The sequence below is a fragment of the Vombatus ursinus genome, unplaced genomic scaffold, assembly GCF_900497805.2.
Source record: "Vombatus ursinus unplaced genomic scaffold, bare-nosed wombat genome assembly UNPS02005003.1, whole genome shotgun sequence".
Classification (NCBI taxonomy): domain Eukaryota; kingdom Metazoa; phylum Chordata; class Mammalia; order Diprotodontia; family Vombatidae; genus Vombatus; species Vombatus ursinus.
In genome coordinates this window covers 24,288-37,620 of record NW_020944781.1, presented here as the reverse complement: position 1 = coordinate 37,620, position 13,333 = coordinate 24,288, and the positions used below count along the sequence as shown (strand labels likewise).

Below are 13,333 nucleotides of genomic sequence, written 5' to 3'. Positions count from 1 at the left end.
CACACACACACACACACACACACACACACACACACACACACACACAAATCCCACCCTTCTCCTTCTGCATTCTCATAGCAGTTATAGTCTAACTTGTCTTATGTTTATTTGTATAATTATCATTTCCTCCTCCTAACTAGATTGTAAGCTCATTGTGGGTAGGTAGAGACCATGTCTCTTTAATATTTGTGTTCACCAGAGTGCCTAGCACAATGTCCTGCACAAAGTAGAGGCTTAATAAATATTGAATTGAACTGAATTTAGGGGGGAAAACTATTAATGGATGAAACAACTGAGACCAAATATAGGATAATCTATAGGCAAAGATATGATGAGAACTGTGGCACAAGCTGTATGTTGAAGGGCTAAGGAAGGTGCATTATAGGATACAGTGAATTTGGGGAGGTTTTGTAGACATGATGGGCATTGATCTGATCTTGAAGTAGTCTAAGAATTGGGTAGGTAGAGAAGAAGATGAAGAGCTTTCTGGCTAGGTGGAAAGTTAGGCAGTTAGGTGGAGGAATAGATAATAGAGCAGTGAGTTTAGAGTCAGGAAGACTTGAGTTTAAATCTTGCCTTAAACACCAGCTTTAGTGACCTTAGAGGAGTCAACCTCTGTGCCTCTGCCAAATGAAGGAGTTGGACTCCATGTCCCTTCCAGCTCTAAATCTATGATCTTATGATGCTGTAAAATGAGAACAAGTATTGAGGGCAAGGAAGCAGAAAGGAAAGCTGTAAATAGATTGTCTCTGCTTGACTGGAATATATGTGTTGGGGAGAGATAAAGTTGGATAGAGATGGAGAAGAGAGCCAGTCAATGGAAGGCTGTGATAGGCTGTTTGGGTTTGATGTTGGAGGCTATAGGGAACCATCATGGTTCTTGGGCATGGAATGACATGATGAAAGCAAGTTTTAGGAAGGGTTGTCAGATAGAAGCATGGAATGAGGGGAGACTAGAGGCAGGGAAACTTGGTAAGGGGCTATTGTATCAATAAATTATAAGATAAGGTAGGCTGCTGGATTGGTAATCCTGGGAATATTGAGGAAAGGTCAGATTTGAGGAAGGAAAGATGAAAAGGTGCCAGATTAGATAAAAGAGGTAAAAGTAAAGATGTCAAATAGATTTCCAGCATTGATATTGGGTGGAGGTTGTTGGCATGGAAAGAAATGGGGAAGATGAGAAAGAGTAAGAAATTCAGGCTAAAGATTAGTTTTATTTTAGGTCTGTTCAGTGTAGACAGGTCTTTTGGGCAGCTAGGTGTGTAGGCCTAAAGTCCAAGTGAAAGACCAAAGATATAGATGTGGATTAAAGGGGCAATTCAAGAGTAAATCTGGACCACTCCACAGGATAGTAACTTCCTTCCCTTTTCTTCTTACTTTCCAGATGTGCCCAGGACCCCCAGCCCAGGCCCAAAGCAAAGGCCTCCTGGGGGAACTGCTCTGACTTGAGGGGAACTCCATGCGCCACGTGCAGGTGGAACCAACGCCATCCCCTGAGCCTGGCCCCTCAGAGCCCCCAGCTGGGCAGGGGGGCCGGAGGGGTGGGCTGCTCATGGGTTTCAGCCAAGCAGGAGGGACTGTGTCCCAGGGAGTCTACCAGGTGTCTGTCTTCTCCCCTCTGGCCAGCCCTCCTGAACCCCGTAGAGCCCTGAAGCGGCCAGGACCCCCTACTGAAGGTGTCCGTGAGGCAAAGCGAGGTCCAGGAATAGCAGGCAGGGAAGGACAGACCCTTGAAGAGCCAGCCACAGTAGAGCCATTGGATGCTGGGCTCAGCCTGGGGCTTGGAGGGGCAGGCCAGCACTTCTCACACCGTGGCCTCCAGGTTGTGGAACATCGGGACAGCCCAAATCCACCTAGGACTGCTGGGGCCTGGATTTCCCCTGGGCCTCTACCACATGCTTCCTATAGCACTTTGCACACCAGAGACTGGGGCCCCCCGGAACCTGGGGGGAAGGGGGGTCTAGGTGAGGCCCCTGGGCCAGTGGCACCTTCTGGCCAGCTGCACATACTTGATGCTGATTTGCACAGTCTTGCACGGAAAGGGGAAGAGGACCCAGGACCTGAGATGGGCAATGGGAGCAGCCCCTGGCCTGGGGAACCCCCTGGCACTGCCAATGGACACAGCCCTGAGCACACTCCCCCAGGCCCAGCCCCCTCAGGGCCCTGTCCTGCCAAGCGGCGGCTGCTCCCAGCTGGAGAGGCCCCTGATGCCAACTCTGGAGATGAGGGACCAGCCCTCCGAAGGCACAGGGCAGCTCCTTCTGGCTCTCCCCCTGCTGCCCGAAGTACTGATGCCAAAGCTGCGCCGTTCTGGAACCACCTGCTGCCCATATCCAGGGAGCCAATGCAGGTGAGCTCTGGGCTGGAAAGGAAGCATGCAGCTACAATTTGTCCTGTAGTTGTCCTCTATTTGTTTGGTCAGAGAGTACTGCTCTAATCCAATCCATCTAGCCCTATAAAAATAAGTAAGCTATTATGCGTAACCACATGGGACTTTCCTCTGGAACTAGTGTCCCTTTGGGCAAACTTTGTGGATAAAAGGCTGGACTGATGTCCTGTCCCTGCCCACATGTCCACTGCAGATATCTAGGTTCTGTTTCATCTTCATCCTTTAACCTTGACTGTTTCCTCCTAATGCCCTCGCTCTCTGAGGATAATGTTGGTTTGGTTTAGGCAGAGCAGTCCTGAATGGGAATTTTTGCCTCTGAGCCTCACCTCCCGCTTTCACCCCTAGTTCTGACTCTCCTCCTCTTACCAGTCTTGGCCCTCTTTTCTTCCTCCTGTCCTTCGCAGGGATTGGCAGACTGCAGTCCTACAGGGCGAAGGCTGAAAGGTGCCCGACGTCTAAAACTGTGAGTGTTTGACCTCATTTCTTATACCATCTCCATGCCAGCCTGGCACAAGGTTGCTCCTTTTCTTTTTGCAGATGGTCATGGGTATTTGGTCCAATAAGCCCCAGGGGATGGGGGGAGATGGGATGGATGCTCCCTGGAGATGCTCTAGTTGTAGAGAAAAGATGGCAGGGAGAGAAGCTGGGGGGAAAGGGGACTCCTGAATAATCCTCTTCCTCTCTCCCTATTAAGGAGCTCCCTGCGAAACTTCCGGAAGGGGCCAGGCCTGCTGATCTCTCCCAGTGCCCCCCCTGTTCCTACCCTTGCTGTCAGCCGCACCCTGCTAGGCAATTTTGAGGTACTGACTCCCTTGGGTTCTGGAAAGACACTAGGTGTGAAGCGGGGGAGATTCCCATGGGGAAAGGGTCCTAGGGAAATTGTTTAAAGGAAGTGGGGGAAGGGATTGGTTTTCCTCTTTTAATACACTATCCCTTATTAACCTATAGGAGTCATTGCTTCGAGGTCGATTTGTACCATCTGGCCACATTGAGGGCTTCACTGCTGAGATTGGGGCCAGTGGTTCCTACTGTCCCCAGCATGTCACCCTGCCTGTTGCTGTCACCTTCTTTGATGTCTCTGAGCATAGTGCCCCTGCCCCCTTCCTGGTAAGGACTGCTTGACTCTGTTTTCCAGTCTCTGGAAGGTTATGGGGAGGCTGGGGAAAGGGGAAAGGAAGGAGGGGAGTGGTAGGACAATCATCAGCTTTTGCCAAATCTTCCTCTTTCCCTTCCCTTTGAAATCTGACGGATAAGAGCTTTGGTGATTAGAAAGGGATGGAGCTCATGGCTTTGAGGGGGGAAGGGGCTCTAAGAATAAGAGGTTGGGGGGCTCCTGGGCACCTTGGTCTTAGCTGATGGCTCCATGACTCCTCTGGAATCCCCAGGGCGTCGTGGACCTGAACCCTCTGGGGAGGAAGGGCTATAGCGTTCCCAAGGCGGGCACCGTTCAAGTGGTGAGTCTGCCCCGTGGGGAGAAGACGGGTGGTAGCAGGCCCTTCCCAGCCCCACAATGTGGAGTTTAGTGTGGGAGGGGATGGTGGGATGGCCCCCTAGAATTTTTCTTGACCCTTTTCCCCCTGCCCCCCAGACCTTATTTAACCCTAACCAGACGGTGGTGAAGATGTTCCTTGTGACCTTTGACTTCTCGGACATGCCTGCTGCCCATGTGACCTTCCTTCGCCACCGACTCTTCCTGGTGCCTGTGGGTGAGGAGGGCAGTGTGAGCCCCACTTGCCGCCTCCTCTGCTACCTGCTGCACCTCAGGTAGGGAGGGGTCAAGGATATAGTTGGGAAAACTCAGGTCTTTCCTACCTTGATTGATCCCAGGCATTCTTAGATATAATTTCCCTTTCTACCTTCATATCTCTTCCCCAATTCTTTTCTTTCCCCTCTTCGTCATCTGTATCTTTTCAATCCAGTCATTTTGTCTTGTCTCAGACCTCACTTTGCCTCCTCCCTCTGTGGATTCTCATCTGGTTCTCTATCCTTTGTATCCATAACAGGTTCCGGAGTTCTCGCTCTGGCCGGCTGTACCTACATGGAGACATCCGCCTCCTCTTCTCCCGCCGGAGCCTGGAACTAGATACAGGGCTCCCCTATGAGCTGCAGGCCTTGACAGAGGCCCCCCAAAATCCTCGTTATTCACCTTTGCCCTGACTGCCCTGATAATTTCAGGCCTTTCCAAGGACACTGGCCTACTCCATCTTGGACTCAGTGGGCCAGAAGAGAGAGGCAGGTCCTCTAGGCCTGAATTAAAGGGACAGCGATACTCAAGGCTGAAATATTGACCATTTGGTGTTTGGAACTCCTTTTCTCCATCTTCCAGCTAATTAATGCCCTGCTGCAGGTTCACACACACTCTCTCCCCTCCCACTTGGCTTCCCAGCCACTACCCTTGATGGTGAAGAAGAGAAATTTTCCTGATGTCTGGAGTTGTAGGGAGTGGCGCCTTCTCCATGTTCTGTAGACCTTGGGAACACAGGCCTATCACCCTTCACTCAGCATTCCCTTCCCATCCTGGGCAGGGGCCACCTCTTGTTTTATTTATTGTTAATTTATAATTTATTCAGTTGGGACGGCTTTGGTGGCCTCCAAAACCCGAGAATTGACATTGCTCCACCCATCTCAGATACTGCCCTAACCTCCAGGTTTGAGCCGACTGATCTCTGTTAAGGGGAAGAGAGCTGCCCTGTCTTAGTTAGGGGCAGTGAGGCTAGGAGGAAGAGGAGAGTATAGCAGAATGGTATGGGGGTGGCCTTACTCCATGTGCCTGAGGGCCAGAGTAGAGGTGTTATCCTGAAGAGACTGGGTCACTAGCCAAAGACCTAGTTTCCCTACTTCCTGTTCTCCCTTCCCTTGCCCCATGATGCCTGCCAGAAACCAAATGTGTGTGTGTGTGTGTGTGTGTGTGTGTATGTAGTAATGCGGGTGAAGGTGGGCTCTATACTCTAATGTGCTCCTCCCCCTCCATCATCTGCTTCTCCCACCCTTGCAGTCCTGAGTGAAGTGTGTGTGTGTGTGTTTGGGGAAGTTGGAGCAGAAGAGGCATGGCTAGGGGAGCAGAGTCAGGGCCAAGAACTAGGGCTCTTCTCCTTCCTACTTCTTGCCTGGGGAGAGGCTGAGCCCTGGGCTCTGACCCACCTACCTCAGCTTGGGGGAGGAATGGCCCCTGCACATTGGTGTTGTGGTTGCTGTGGTTCCTGGCTGTTTGTTGCCCCTGGACTGTACCCTATCCTGGACCCTGACCCAGCCCCAGCCCTGCCTCCTGGGGATGAGTTTAGGGGAACAAGCATTTGCAGAAACTTGAAAATCAGAGGAATAAATTGTATCTGGTACTTTTCTTAAAAAAAAAAAAGAAAAAAGAAAAGAAAAAGAAATTTAATAAATTTTTGTTTGGAGACATGACTTGAGCCTTAACACTTTTTGATGGAGATTGAGTGGGGAATGCAGACCTTGGGAGAATTAAAGAGGCTGGTCAAGGGCAGATATTGTGAAACTCTTCAGGGCTTTTTCAATGGTGCGTTCCTAGCATAACTCATAGTGTTAGAAGACGGCCTTAGAGAAAAATCTACTGTAACTCCCCCATTTTATAAAAGAAGTAGGCCCAGAGTGATGAAATTAATTTTTCGAGATCATAAGGTGGGCAGTAAACAGATTTGAAGACTGGGGAGTATTCAATGAAATGGGACAGGACCTATCTATGGAAGGCCTTGATTGTTTCATAATAATAGTTAGCATTTAAATAGTGCCTACTATGTGATAGGCACTGTGCTAAACACTTTAAGAATATTACCTCATAATCCTCACAACAACCCTTTCAGATAAGTGCTATTATTATCCCCAATTTACAGCTGAGGAAACTCATGCAGGTTACACAGGTCACATAACTAATAAATGTCCCAGATTTAAATAAAAGGCCATATTTGAACTCAGGCCTTCCTGACTCTAGGCCCAGCACTCTATCCACTCTAAACACCCACCAGTGTTAGAGGGAGGAGAGGCATGAGATTGCTCCAAACCCTGCCATGTTTGTCTATGCAGAGTCTTAACAGGAATAAATCTGAGCTTCTAGACTAAGAATAATTACCGTTGGCTCTTTGCCCTCATTTATACCTGGAGTAAGTATTGTCTTAAGTTTTGGAAGCTAGTTCCTGAGTCTAGATGTTCTCCCAGTGGTTCAAATTCAATAATTATTAAACACCTACTATGTGTAAAACTATGAAAGGTACTTGAGGGGAGGGGTCAACTCCACTTCCATAATAATAATAGTAATAGGTAACATTTATATAGTGCTTACTATGTGCCATGCACTATGTACTTTATAATTATTTGATCCTCATGACAACCTTGGGAGGTAGATGCTATTATTATTCCCATTTTACAAATAAAGTCACAGCTAGTAAGTGACTAAGACTAGATTTGACCTTGTCTTCCTGATTCCTAAGTTCCTGTCTTTCTTCACCATCCCTTGTGCTACTCTTCGGTCACACAGAAACATGAACACATCCTTCTGAATAATGCACAGAACTCAAAATCAAGTAGGGGGAGATGACAGTAATAACAAATACCTAAGGATGGTCTGAGCCAAATAAAACTGGTAAGGGAAACATTTGAGTGGCTTTAAATGATGGTAAGAATTCAGCAGGGAGTATAACATTCCAGGAATATGGAGCAACATGAATAATGTGGAAAAGTATATGGTGTTTACTGGAAGCAATAAAGGGTCTAGGTTCTAGGAGCATAGATCATATTGAGTGTAGTAGCAGAAGAAAAATGGCTAGCAATATAATGTGCCAGATTGTGGAAGGACTGGCAGAAAGCTCTAGCAATAAAGACGGGGTAGAGGTGCTAGAGATGAGGGGAAAGATTCAAGACATGGCTGAATCAACAGGATTTAGTAGTTTAGTGGCTACAAAAGGAGAGTGGGAAAAATCCAAACACGAACAACTGGTTGAATTATGCCAGGACAAATAATGAAGAGGTGGAAATCCAGTACATGGATTTAAGGAAAATGGGTATCAGCTCCATGTTTTTTTCTTTTTGTTTGTTTTATTTTGTTTTTACTTAAAGGGGATTCTCTATCTGGAGAGCCAGCAAGGAGCTGCCTGGTCCCCATGGCTCTTTCCATTCTCTGGTGAAAGCCCAGGGGCGAGGTGAAGCCAAGACCCAGTCACCAGGGTAACTGAGGAAGCCCAGTCACTACGGCAACGGGGAACCGGGTTAGTCCCTGGTAGTGGGGGAGGGGTATTGGTCATCCCCTGAAGAAGCCATTACTATGACAACGTAATAGCGCCTCCCTTTGGGACGCCATAGCAACCCTCAACCTCCTCCCCCTATTCCCCAACAATATCAAGAGGCCCAGGCGAGTAAACTGAGGTTTGGAGAAAGGTTAGAGAAAGAATGCAGGCGTCTGACCTTGCAGGTCACCTGTACACTTCTTCCAATGGGGCCGGAAACCAGAGAACCGTCTCTGCGGGGGCTTGCAAGTCTGAGACTGGGACCGGGACCAACAGTGAGGGGTAGGAGTAAGTCGCGGAACCCGTCACAGTAGGGATTTCGCTTTCCGGGGAACAGTTTGAATCCTGCACTGTCGAGCGTCCGTGATTGGCTCCGAGACCAAGCGGTAGAAGGAAGTGTTTCCGGGGGGGGCGTATGAGACGGTGCGCGCGTTCCAGGACTAGGGAGGCGCCGTTCTAGGCCTAGTCTCGTTGGTTCCGGAGGGCAGGTTGTGGCAGTGGCGGTGGTGGGAGATGCTAGTGCGCGTGGCGCGGGGGGCCGGGGGCCTTGTGCTCAAGGTGAGAATGAGGCTGATCCTTCTCCCCGAGGTCTTTCCCGGCAGAGGGGTCACGATCACGGGGGAGCGGAGGCAGAGGTCGTGCCCCTCCTCCCTTTACTACCAGGGGAAGGTGGGAGCGGGATATGTCACTGTTAAGGGAAGAACCAAGGCATCAAAGATCACACCCATGCACTTGGGGTGGAGTGGAGGTGCGTGTGGGGAGCGGGGAGGGGGGATGTTCTCCCTAGGCGGCTCCAGCTCTTAGTGTCACCTCCGGCCCCTGTCCTGCCGTGCGTGCGTCCACCCATGCCACCTTCCCTGCCTCTCACACTTTCCTGTCTCTCATGTGCCTTTCCTGGTGCTTCGCCTGTCCATCTTCACCTCCTCTCTTTTCTCTTACATACTCAGGATCCCTGCTGTAACCCCTCTCCGCCCCCCCCCGCCCCTTGTTTTATTTCTCCCATCCCTGCAGCCACCCAATGTCTACTTTTTGTCTGTATATCCATCCCCATCTTTCTAGAAGGAGGTTGCACTCTAAGGTCCAGCCAAAAATTTATGATTCTATGAGCCATATCTCCTTTCTGTTACACTGTCACCCTTACTCTTCCATCTCTTCTTACCATCTCACTCCATGTCCATTTCTTGTCCTGCACTGGCACAACAAACCCACTGCTGCAAACTTCACCCACCCACCCCCACCCTATCAGTAATGTACCTTGCCATCTCATGAGTTATTTTCCCATCATATCCCTGCTGTCCCCAGCCTCTAATCTCCTCCTTACCTACTCTCCCCATTTTCATTTTCCACACCTTCCTATCCATTGTTATTTCCTCCAGGGTCCCAGAGCCTGGCTGGGCCCCAGTCAACACCGTACAGCTTCAGGCCTACCCAGAAATACAGTTGTGCTGTTTGTGCCACAGCAAGAGGCATGGGTAGTGGAGCGGATGGGTCGATTCCACCGTATTTTGGAACCGGTGAGATTTCCCTTTTCCCTTCCCCTTTACCCCTGGAGAATAGCTGAGGGAAGCACTGATCATGAAAGAATGAATAAAGCATTTATTTAGCACTTACTATATGCAAAGCACTATACTAAAAAATGGGGATACAAATAGAAAAGTATGACAGTCTCTTTTTTTAAGGAGCTCACCTTCTAATGGAAGAGACAACACATATGGATTATCTAGAAGCATCTGAGGACTGAATGCTCTAGGGTAGGGACTGTTCCTTCAGGGTCTTAATTCCTACCAGATCCCCTGACTCCTCCTCCCATCCTTTACCAGGGCTTGAACATCCTAATCCCTGTGCTGGATCGAATCCGATACGTACAGAGCCTTAAGGAGATTGTCATCAATGTACCTGAACAGTCAGCTGTAACCCTTGGTGAGGAGGGCACCCTTCCTTGGGCAAGAGGCACAAGGAGCATGCTAAGGCTCAAAAGAAAGCAACCACAGTCATCCTATATGTATGCGTGTTTAACTGAGTGAAGGGACATATGAGTGGGCAACTCTTAGTGAACATGTGAATATATATGACTGAACATGGGAGAACTGAGGAGCAGCTGAGAAGTCACAATAGGGGAGATGAAGGAGGGAAGAAAGAAGAAATGAAGGGGGGAAGGGTACAGCAGGGAGGGAAGGAGGTGCTTTAGGGAGAACATGGAGCTGAGGGACTAAAGACCCTAACCTCCTCCCCTCTCCCCCTAGACAATGTGACACTACAGATTGATGGAGTCCTTTACTTGCGCATCATGGACCCTTACAAGGTACCTTCCTACTTCCAAATTTGTGGGTAATTTTTGTGACTCCTCATCTCAGGATGTCATGTTCCCTATCACAAACCTTTCCCTAGGCGAGCTATGGTGTAGAAGATCCAGAGTATGCAGTCACCCAGCTGGCCCAGACAACCATGAGAAGTGAGCTTGGAAAGCTCTCATTGGATAAAGTTTTCCGAGTGAGTGGAGTCAGGTCACAGCTTTTGGTCACTGGGGGTAAGAGTGTAAAGGTGCCTTTATACACACCTTGCTCTATTTAGTCTTCCCCTGGTGGCTTGATAATGTGAGGGGGAGTCAAGGGAGGGTGTCAGGTTGTCTGCCTAGCCCTGCTGTCTAGGACAGGGCTCCCAGTGGGATAAGATGTTACCTATAGTCTTTCCCCCATACCAGGAACGAGAATCCCTGAATGCCAGCATTGTGGATGCTATTAATCAGGCCTCTGATTATTGGGGTATCCGCTGCCTCCGCTATGAGATCAAGGACATCCATGTACCTCCTCGAGTCAAGGAGTCCATGCAGATGCAGGTTGGGGGACTGAGGGCTTGGTTCCTGGAAAGTTGGGGCAGTCCAGAGCTGGAAACCGTAGGAACTGGGAGGGCTCTTTGGTTACAGAGGCCGGGACCATCCTGTTCAAATGCCCAGTGAGAAGGGCAGTGGATTTGCTGTTTCTTAGCCCCTGGTCCCTACTCTTTCATCCTCTGGGGAGGTACTGTTGGCCAGGATTATGGTTATCCACATCTGAGTTCTTCAGCCCTGTCTTTACTCCCAAGATGACCTTCGGATGAAAAAGTATGACTATGTCTCTGTTTAAGCACTGTCCCTGATAGCCTAGGAACTAGGTCTGTCCCCTAGGTGACCTTGGGGTGGGGTGACCCTGCTTCCAGGTAGAGGCAGAGCGTCGGAAACGTGCGACAGTGCTTGAGTCAGAGGGAACTCGGGAATCTGCCATCAATGTGGCTGAAGGAAAGAAGCAGGCACAGATCTTGGCCTCTGAGGCAGAGAAGGCTGAGCAGATCAACCAGGCAGCCGGTCAGTGATGGTGGGCATAAAGGAGGGGGTCTGATCTGGGCAAACTTCTGTCCTTACAGTGACTGGCCAGGAACAAGTTTTCTCTGTGCCCTGTCACTGAGAGCTTTTCCCATTCCCAGGAGAGGCCAGTGCAGTGCTGGCCAAAGCAAAGGCCAAGGCTGAGGCTATACGGATCCTGGCATCAGCTCTGACACAACAAGTGAGTGAATTAATGGGAGATGAGGTAGGAGATTCCTTGCCTGACTCCTTCTTTAGCACATCCACAGATGCTCCCCTGTCTACTTTTTGGGGGTTCTCTTGACCCTGTGTCCCCTGTAACCTGAACTTGTCATCCCTGGCCTCATATCTCGTATCACCTATTACCTCCCACTTCCTATGACTTAACCTTAAAATGCATCCCCAAGCCTATGTCCTCTGACTCTATGCCCTTTTGATCCCCTGATTTCCTGTTTCCCATGGCTCCTGATCTCACCTATCCCATATTCCCTGATTTCATTTCCCATGACCCTTTATGTTATTTATACTTCTTGCGATTCCTGACCTCATGCCCCTGGTGACTACAGAATGGAGATGCAGCAGCTTCCCTAACAGTGGCCGAGCAGTATGTCAGCGCTTTCTCCAAATTGGCAAAGGATACCAACACCATCCTGCTACCCTCTAATCCCGGAGATGTCACTAGCATGGTGGCTCAGGTTAGAGTCTCCCCCAGCATGCCCATTTTAGCCGAATTCTACCAGAAACTGAAGTAGTTTCTCAGGTCACTCCAGGGAGATGCCCTCTAGATGCTGTTTCTAGCATCTCTCACACCTTCCCTAAAGGCCTTCCTTACTTTTAAGGTTCACATCCCCAGTCAAAAAGAATTAAATCTTCCTGGAGAGAAAGCCAGTGACCTTGTCCTTCCCATTTTCAAGCTGGATAGCCTCCTTCTCAATGAAATGCCCATTCCCCACCTCAGATATATGAATGACCCTTCACCATAGTCCCCACTTCTTCCCTTCAGCTCTAAGGTTTTTACTGTCTGTCCTCTGCCTACAATACTCACTTGCATCTTCTCTCCCTGGTCTCTCACATCTTTATGTCTCCTTCATTTCTGCTTCTTATTCCTCCATTTTTATGCTTCTGTCCCCTGCCCTATTTTTTGACCCAGTTACACCTACTCCAATCTCATAACTTTGTTTGTCTCCAATCCCAGGCTATGGGTGTGTATGGAGCCCTTACCAAAACCTCCACAAGTGAGACACCAAACTCAGCCTCTGATGGAAACATCAGGGTTGCCCAGTGTGCGAACACTGGTCTGGATGAAGAGCTGGAGCGTGTAAAACTGAGTTAGCAGAACCTGGCTTGGCCTGTGGAACCTGGAAGTCCTGGGGGAGGCTTCTGATCCAGGACCCACCCTTACCCCCCTGCCCTTGACACTTCTGGACCCCTCAGCCAAGATTTTGGTTATTTTTTTATTTGAACTTTAATCATGTAATAAACACATCTAGTGGGACAGCAGCAAGAAGCATCCTCATTGTCTTGGAGTTTGGGGAAATTCAGGAAACTGGTTTTATAGTTTGTGGGGCCATGGGTTACCCTTCTCCTGCATACTCCATATCCATGTTGGGCCTGGGAGCATTTTTCTTCAGAAGTTGATACTGTTGTGGCAAGTAGGCAGGTGTGAAGTTTTAAAAGGAACACTGGAAGTTCTCAACACTACCTCTGCATTCTGCTCAGTCTTCTTCCCATACAGAACTGTCTCTATGGGGGAGGACTAGACTTCATTTCCCAGCATGCTGAGTAGCCTCACTCAGGATGCATGCTGGGGATTGTAGTCTGCATCATACTGCTGAGAAGACTTGGGACAGAAAATGGGGATTCCTGTTGTTCCTTGAAACTCATGCTTTCTTATTTACCCATTGTAGGATTGGGTGTTGCAGGGAATAGAGAAGAATCTCTGTTTCGTGCTGCCCTGGGGGATCAGAGGTCAAATTTGTGAGATATAAACTGCCTCTTGAGGGTGGGATTGTGGTGGCTATGTCTCTATTAGGAACTCAGCTTTTTCTCCCTGTCTCTAAAGATTTAAGACCAACCCCACCTTATCTAGCCATCTGTATCAATTTACCCCCCCCATATGTCCATCCCAGGAGCCTAGTCCAGATCCACAAGTAGCCTGACTTTGTTCCACCCTGATATCTGCAATAGCCTCTGGGTTCCTTCCCCTTTGTTTTTAAGGTGTGACCTAACTAGGGCTGGATGCAAGGCAAAGGACATATAAACACTGGTGGAATGGAAAAGAAGAGGACAGGACCGAACAGAGCCCCCTCCCCAAATGCCACAACTCTTCATGTTTGATCCCATTCCTTCTGCCCCCATTTAGAGAGGGGT

General features: G+C 49.2%; 2 protein-coding genes across 6 annotated transcripts in view; both read left to right on the top strand.

The window, feature by feature from the left end:
- FAM214B (family with sequence similarity 214 member B) overlaps positions 1-5,794 on the top strand; it is a 16,033-nt gene extending 10,239 nt beyond the window's left edge. For 4 of the 5 annotated variants that reach the window (XM_027843186.1, XM_027843194.1, XM_027843202.1 and 1 more), the window contains 7 exons: positions 1,385-2,350; positions 2,794-2,852; positions 3,084-3,189; positions 3,338-3,496; positions 3,775-3,843; positions 3,978-4,153; positions 4,393-5,794. In XM_027843186.1, the coding sequence (XP_027698987.1) occupies positions 1,460-2,350; positions 2,794-2,852; positions 3,084-3,189; positions 3,338-3,496; positions 3,775-3,843; positions 3,978-4,153; positions 4,393-4,546 (1,614 nt within the window). In that variant the 5' untranslated portion in view covers positions 1,385-1,459 and the 3' untranslated portion in view covers positions 4,547-5,794. The remainder of the gene's footprint in view (positions 1-1,384; positions 2,351-2,793; positions 2,853-3,083; positions 3,190-3,337; positions 3,497-3,774; positions 3,844-3,977; positions 4,154-4,392) is intronic. The other variant, XM_027843209.1, reaches the window with a different exon arrangement.
- A 2,288-nt stretch (positions 5,795-8,082) lies between these two features.
- Positions 8,083-12,463, top strand: STOML2 (stomatin like 2). The gene is made up of 10 exons (XM_027843118.1): positions 8,083-8,184; positions 9,003-9,140; positions 9,447-9,546; positions 9,870-9,928; positions 10,015-10,116; positions 10,328-10,462; positions 10,822-10,966; positions 11,086-11,165; positions 11,530-11,658; positions 12,159-12,463. Exons 1-10 carry the CDS (start codon positions 8,140-8,142, stop codon positions 12,294-12,296), a joined length of 1,071 nt encoding a protein of 356 aa, XP_027698919.1. The 5' UTR covers positions 8,083-8,139; the 3' UTR covers positions 12,297-12,463.
- The last annotated feature ends 870 nt before the right edge of the window (positions 12,464-13,333 follow it).

What these genes read in the sequence shown, in the direction of transcription:
- STOML2 (XM_027843118.1), top strand. Translation starts at nt 8,140, where the DNA reads ATGCTAGTGCGCGTGGCGCGGGGGGCCGGGGGCCTTGTGCTCAAG. An exon ending in ACAGTCAGCTGTAACCCTTG is followed by an intron (nt 9,547 to 9,869) that starts GTGAGGAGGGCA and finishes CTCTCCCCCTAG; the next exon opens with ACAATGTGACACTACAGATT. An exon ending in GCAGATCAACCAGGCAGCCG is followed by an intron (nt 10,967 to 11,085) that starts GTCAGTGATGGT and finishes TCCCATTCCCAG; the next exon opens with GAGAGGCCAGTGCAGTGCTG.